General features: G+C 47.1%; 1 protein-coding gene across 1 annotated transcript in view; it reads left to right on the top strand.

Moving 5' to 3' along the window:
* Positions 1-2604: 2604 nt before the first annotated feature.
* The window catches only part of LOC119444409 (glutathione S-transferase 1-like), a 112047-nt gene continuing 107291 nt past the window's right edge, over positions 2605-7360 (top strand). Inside the window, exon 1 of the mRNA XM_037708813.2 lies at positions 2605-2931. Coding sequence (XP_037564741.2) covers positions 2797-2931 — 135 coding nt within the window. The 5' untranslated portion in view covers positions 2605-2796. The remainder of the gene's footprint in view (positions 2932-7360) is intronic.

Genomic DNA, 7360 nt, shown 5'->3' with positions numbered 1-7360 from the left:
GTTCAGGATGTTTACAACAAGAACGTGGCCTATATCGATCAAAAGCGACCGTTATCGGCTACGTTGGGAGCTCTGCAGAATTATAGGGCGGGGACGCGCCTCTCTCAAGAAACGTTAGGGGCGCGCTCCTTCGGCAAAAAGGTTCTCGTGACCCAAAGCGGTTGACACAGGCACACAGTGTAAGTCGCGCAGTATTGAGTGCCCGGTACATTGCGCTATCTTTGGTTTTGCGACACAAAAGCTGAGGGCCCCATTTTTACCATCATAGTCGCTGAAGACTCCGTTGCTGCGTGAATCAACACCGTGAGTAAGTTTTGCGCATCCTCAGAACATTTTTTGGCATTTAATACTATAAGTTCTGCATTCTCTCGCTCAATAATGTCCAGTGCGAGGTTATCTTTTATGTGCGAGTCAAGAAAGTATGCACGTAAAGCGGGGCTCTATTTCAAATGCCTCTTAACACAATAGTGCTTTATGCCCGACCCCACAGAAAATCAGTCCGGTGTATGCATTTCGCGCAATCGTCATTACACAAACCTGCGAGATGGCGAAACGTTGCCTGCCTACGGTAGGACAGTAGAAGACACTATATAAGGTACTAAATGCATGTCAATATGAAGCTCACAAAGAAAGGGCCACTGATAAGATATAACGTAACTTTTCGGATAACTGTGTCATTGCTCCGAAGCCATTTAACATTTGGGAGAGCGTGCAGCAAATTCCGCAGTATAGCTCGATTGGCAGCTTTGGTCAAAGCGCGCTCTTCAGCAGGTTGGCGTTCCAAACACACGGTCTTGTCGAGTATAAACTTCAGAACACCGTCCTATCGGAGGATAATCAAACGAAAGCAGCCTGCGGTTACAACCGAAGCCAAGTAGGAAGCAACAAATCGCACTCTCCAATTTGTCATTGACGCTTGCGGCGTTTCGACAGAAGCGATGAAAGATGGCACTGGAATTGTGTTTGCCTTGGAAATACCATAACTGCCTAAATTTATTTCACAGATCTGGCATATTCTGCCGCTAATAGTTTTACAAGATGCGCGCATAGCAAAGGCTTACGGGTTGTTCTACCCAATGTTTAAATCGATTGTTTAAGCGCGGGAAATAGCCTACTCCGCCCTGCTCAACCCGTGTAAGTACAAAATTCCGCTAAATGCTCCTCCCGACACCCTTTTAATGTTCGTATAGCTTCCGGTGTTAAGCTGTTCTTGGCTTCCCCTAAAGAAAAAAAAAAGAAAACAAGAAAAGAAAGAAAAGAAAGGAAGGTGATGCGCTCCTCTACTGGAAGGAGCAAGCTCCAATGATGTTTCGAAAGCTGATAGCGATTCCCTGTAATACAGCTCTATTCAAGAGCGGCACTTCGCGATGTAATCTCCGCGTGCAGGGGCAGTGCGCAATTAGACGTCTTGCAGAGTAGTTTGAGTGCTTTGTAAAATTTATTTATCCTTTTCGGGACATTGTTTCGAGCTGCCTTCATTAATAATTACTAAGTCTCGCACATGCTTTCTACATTTCAACAACATAAACTATAGAAGCATGCCTAAATAATTTATGCACTTATTGTACTAACTACAGCAGTATACAAATACTCAGGAACCTTTCGGACAGTCGAGCCCAAGTGCGCCGTCAGATGTGGTGCTGCTGCTGTTCCAGCTCGACAGCGCACGTGAGTTCACGTCAGTCTTTACCGTCCAACTGCGGCACCAAGGAAAAAAATATCTTGGCACGTACGTTACTAACGACGAGTCACTGTGGAAAAAAACTTCCGCAAGCCGTATAGATGCGTGCTTGGAGTTGCACTGGCAGCGCGATATAGGGCAGAAGCTGTTTACAAAAGGCAGATTACAAGGCGAATGCTGGTCAAGAAATGTCAAATAGATGTCCCGCCAGTGTCCAGATTAATTTCTTCATGGTGCCTAGTCTCACTTTAGCTGAAATTCGCGTCTGCATCATCCTAGCAGCGTGCACGATGTCATTCCAACGTGATTCAGTGTTTCTGTACCTCGTGACAGGCACTGCAGAGGTTCGAAAGTATCTTCACTTGGCAGAGGGGGGTGGGGGCGGCGGGTCTTGGATCGGCTTTATAAGTTGGAGCGTGTTTCTCCAGTCTACTTAGCATTGTTATTCTGGATCACATAACAGAGATTACGATGCGGCTGAAGGTCACACACCTCAATGTATTCTGTAGCATAGTCTGCTTCCCGACACATGGGTCACGCCATTCAAGAGGTATTGTTTTTCTCCTGGTACAATAAGTATGGCGTTAGCTGTCCCAGCTTAAGTTAGCTGTGCATGTTTTATAAAAATGAACTGCAAAAAAATACAACGTTTGGCTAGTTGGCCCACGTTGTAAGGCAAGCGAACAGCGAAAAAAAAAAAGAAGAAAGCCAGAACGTAGACAGGTAAAACGCAACACAAATTCTGACTTTCTGCGTTCTTAAAGCGACGGTGCCGTGTATTTCGTGTTTACGACCGCGTTTTTTGCGGTACGCTTTCCATGTTCGTTAGAGTTTGCGTCCATACAATCTTTCTATCAAGCTCGGTCGTCGAACATTCGGTCTAGCAATTTCCGATTCGGTGATGCTGCTATTGTCTACGGTGTGCAGCTGACGTCTTGATCGACACTTACAATGACCAGATTCTCTGTTCTTTCTCGTATTTTAGTGCGTCACCTCGCCCCTTCCTTCTTCCGTTTTACTGTGCCTTCGCGTTTCAGAAGGCCCAAAGTAAAGTACACCCGCTGAATCAAGACAAACTAGGGGCCCCCGTAGGCTTCGCGAACAACCCAGTGCCCATGGAGCTCTACCACATGGACGCCAGCCCACCCTGCCGCGCCGTGCGCATGGTGGCCAGGCACCTCAACCTCAGCCTGAACCTCATCCCCGTCAACTTCATGGCTGGCGAGCACATGACGCCCCAGTTTAGAAAGGTGGGTCAGCGCTCACACACAAGGGCTGCGCAAATCCAAGTGTTTATTTCTCTGAACACGCACGCAAAGCAAGGCTTCAGACAAGGTGAACCACTGTTTGTTCGATTACTCAATACATTATATAATGCAGAGCAGTGCCTAGTATTTGAAACATTAGTTCTTTAACTATAATCAAGAGCAAATTATAAAATAAACTGATATGCTAAAGTAATGCTAGCACAACACTCACATGCAGAAATGTGTTCGCACTCGAAGCGCGTCCCCGATGAGGTCAACTCGACCAAGGTTGTGCCTCGCGGCTGCTGAAGAAATCATTTCAAAGCTTGTCTCAGCAGTTCATACGACGAGGAGTTGCTTGGAAACACTTCGCCAGTCCACCGCATTTGAGCAGACGCAAGGTCAGCCCGGTTAAGAAAAATTGTCTCGGGAGTAGCTGAGTATTAGCAAAACACAATGACTGGCTTAACTGGTTTATTCTAGGGCCTGTACCGTCTACATTCTGGCGCCGGGGCGATGTTTCGCGAGGAGGAACATTCGAGAATAGGGCTCCAACTCTCGTTTGTGGGAGCATAGATGCCAACCTGTAAGCTTTGGAATTTGCAAAGCTCTGCAGACACGGCACCGAAGGGACGGGGGCAATCGCACACAATCCTAAAAGCTTACCCCGAGCACATGACTCTCCAAGTATAGATACTCACTATTTCTTCAAATTAAGGTGCAAATATGTGCGAATGGGCTCAAATTTATTATGATGGCAGCGCAAAAGGTGCGGCGACACAGAGAAAATGTAGCACGCATGACAAGCGCTGAGGTACGGTGTGCTTCGTTTTCTTCGTGTCGCCGTCCCCTGTGTGATGCTGTCATAAAAAAACAATTTATTAAATATAATTTTCCTGCAGACGCATAACGAAGGAACAATAAACGTTGTAATGCAAATATTGACAAGGATTACATTGTTTTAGATCACACTGACTTTTTTCAGTCAGATTCATTTTGCCAATTTTGCCTGCTTCAGGAACATATGTATAAACTTACTAGAAGCAAGTAACGCTCTTGCATCCTTTCACGATGACAAGGATGCTGAAGGAATGTTCCGAGTCCAACGAGCGAATCTTTTTTGCGAAGGAAATTTATCTTCCGTAGAAATTGAAGCACTCGTGATATTATCGCAAAACCAGATCACGTTCGCGAAGTTCACGAAAAATTCGGTAGAGTTGGCAGGTGCGAGTCAGAAAACTGCATTGTTTAGGCGGTCCACAAATCTAGTGAGCTTGATTCTGAGTCACAATGTTGTGCACTTACTGTGTGGTTCATCCATGAACAGTTTCCCAAAAGTATAATCAAACCACGGTAGTACATAGTACATGTATGTGACCCACGTCTGTAATACTCGCACTCATCTTCAGACATTGAAATTTTGTATCATCGATTGTACAAAATTCGATTATACATAAATTCCATTATACAATATTCATATTCTACCATGAGTCGTATCCTACAATCTGTGGTGCTCAAAACACCCTCCACGGCGGCTCAGTGGTTATGGCGTTAAGGTGCTCAGCGCGAGGTCGCGCATTTGAGTCTCATTCGCGCTGGCCGCAATTTTCGAGCGAAAAAAAAAACTAGCAAAAAGAAACAAAGAAAATGAAACGCTCATTTATTGCGTTATGATTGTCCATAAGAGAACCACAGGAGCTCAAAATTAAGGTGCAGTCCTCCACAAAAGCTTCTATTAGACCTTCTTGCTTTGGGCTAGTTGTTGCATGTCAAACAATAATGAATTTATTGAATAACGAATGAAAAAAAAACAACCACAGAGAGAGGAGAGCATAAAGACAGTGTGAGTACTTTTAAAGCTTTCACGTTGCTATGCCGCGTTAAACCTCCTCAAGTAACAGTTTTAGGAAACTTACGATTTAATTCTTTACATGAAGTAATGTACCTGCTTTCTTTTGCTGTTAAGAAATCCCGACACATAAAGCACGAGAAACGATGTCACTAAACGTTCTCGCGCCTGGATCGCGGCGCTGTCGTGTGTGTTTGCAATCGGCGACATCGGTGTGTAAGACACAACACTCACCGATTCGATTGCTTCAATAGAGCGAAAATTTGGGCGAGTTGCTTATGTAATAATCTAATCACGGCGCGTAAAGTCAGGAATGAAGCCAGAAGAAACCTACTCAGCGCTCAATACGCGTATTTTCAATGTGCTTTGTGCAATGTTGTATTATTCATATGTATATAAGCTCGGTGCAGGCCCGTATCCAGGGTGTAGGGGGGGCTAGGGCCCCCCCCTCATCAATTTTGATGAGGGGGGGGGGGGTTGTTTTTCAGCAGGGCTCCCGCCACCCCGCTGCGCAAAGAAACTTGTCAACACCTGCTCACCATGTGCAAGGCTGAGCAGATCTTTCCGTGCCCATGTCCTACTGCGCTAAGTACGTCGGTCGAACGTGTTTTTACTTTTGGCTCTGAGTAATGCAATCTATTGAGACGAATCGTTCGTATAAAAATATCGTACTATTGGGCAGATTCATATCAAAACTAAAATTATAACACTATTATTAACATAGTATTTCAAAAGTCACTTAATTTACATACTGCGAATTTTACCGAAAATAATTACTGAAAAATAGGTGCTTTCCTCAAATAGTCAATACTTTCCTTCAGCAAGTCCCCCCCCCCCCCCCCCCCTTTGAAAAACATTCCTGGCTACGGGCCTGGCGCTGTGTATGCCTCTTCTATGTTGGTCTCTCGTTTTACGCGCTGTGATAAGATGATCAATATAGTTTCAGTGCTGATATAGTTTCAGGCGGCCACGTCCTCTGCTACAGAGGTCTTTCAGATCAGAGAGAATTCTGAGTAGGATTTCTAATGCATAAGGACATAGCGGGCAACATTGATGAATTCTACAGCATTAATGAGAGGGCAGCGGTCTTCATAATAAAGCTGAATAGGAGGTATAGAATGAAGGTAGTACAAGCCTGCGCCCCAACCTGCAGTCACGATGATGAATAGAACAGTTTTATGAAGATGTTGAATTGGCAATAAGAAAGGTGCAAACTCAGAAGGGCCGACGATTTTCTTTTTTAGCGATAGCTACATTACGCCAGGTTTTCGCCTCTTCGCCGTCACCGCAATTTGAACCGTGGCCGCACTGTGACGTCACACCACGGCCCTCGATTCTCCAGCAACTCGGCTCGTCACGGTCGCCGCGCGGCCACCGCTCCTGCCGTTGGTAAAGCCCCTATATTTATAAAAGTAGCGCCATCCACTTCCCTCCTCCTCCGTTCCACTATCGCGCTCGGCGCGACCAGCGCGATCGAGGCGCGATATCGACAGTGGCGCCGCCTGCGTCGGGCCTGCCGTGGCAGACGACAGCTAACGCGCTACCAGAGGAAATCCGAGGAAAACTTCGATCGCGCCCTGCGGAGACGTTTTGAGGCGCGATTTTGCTTCGTCAGTCAGTAACTGGTCTTAATAATGCCGTTTTGGAAGTAGCAACGCGACGATGCGAGACGGCGCAATATCAAGTGTCAGCAAGCGTTTCGCACGCTGGATGGTAAACAAAAAAAGCCTTTTGCCCTCGCCTTGTCGGTTGCGGCAACTTAAGGCGCAGCAGCATGCCATCACAACGAAGTTCTTGTCCATAACACGTTTGATCCGTTTGTGCGTACAGCACTTTCGTCGCACAGGCCCGAGAATGGCAGTCGGAGCGGGCTGGAAAGAAAAAAATATACAAAAGCGCGACGCGAACTTCCACGTGACACGTATTGGCCAATGGGGAAGCGGAGGAGGCTGGGGCGACAGGAGGCGGCTAAGAGAGGGCGAGGAGGAAGCGCCGGGGTGAGCGCGGTGGCGGCAAGATCTAAGAATGGCGCTACTTTTATAAATATAGGGGCTTTAGCCGTTGGGCGCTCGCCGCGCCCTCTGTGTGACGTCACACCATGGCCTCGATTTTCTGGCGACTCGGCTCGTCGCGGTCGCCGCGCGGCCACCGCTCCTACAGGCGCGCATCTGCCGTTACCTAGCGCACTCGCCTCGCCCTATGTGTGACGTCACACCACGGGCCTCGAGTCTCCGGCAACTCGCCCCGTCGCGGTCGCCGCGCGGACACCGCTTACGGATCATGGAAGCGTATTCATTGGGGTGAAAAATAGTTTTACACGTTGGTTGCCCAAAACAGTCTCTCCTTTCTTAGTCGAGTGGGAAACCACTAAGTTTACTAACAACATGTCTAACTACAAGCAAAGCTTAAGCGCAGCAGGGGGTCTGTAGCTATCGCTACTCGACTAGGCTACTCGTATTGGCTGTGGTTTAGCTCTGGTTAACCAGAGCTAAACCACAGCCAATTTTTTTGGTCAGTCTGAGTCCGAGGGAGCCCGGTTAAGCACAGTTTTGTTGAGCGTGAGACCGATTGGGGCCGCCGTAG

This window comes from Dermacentor silvarum, chromosome 3, assembly GCF_013339745.2.
Source record: "Dermacentor silvarum isolate Dsil-2018 chromosome 3, BIME_Dsil_1.4, whole genome shotgun sequence".
NCBI classification, from domain to species: domain Eukaryota; kingdom Metazoa; phylum Arthropoda; class Arachnida; order Ixodida; family Ixodidae; genus Dermacentor; species Dermacentor silvarum.
This window is presented reverse-complemented; position numbering and strand designations above follow the sequence as displayed.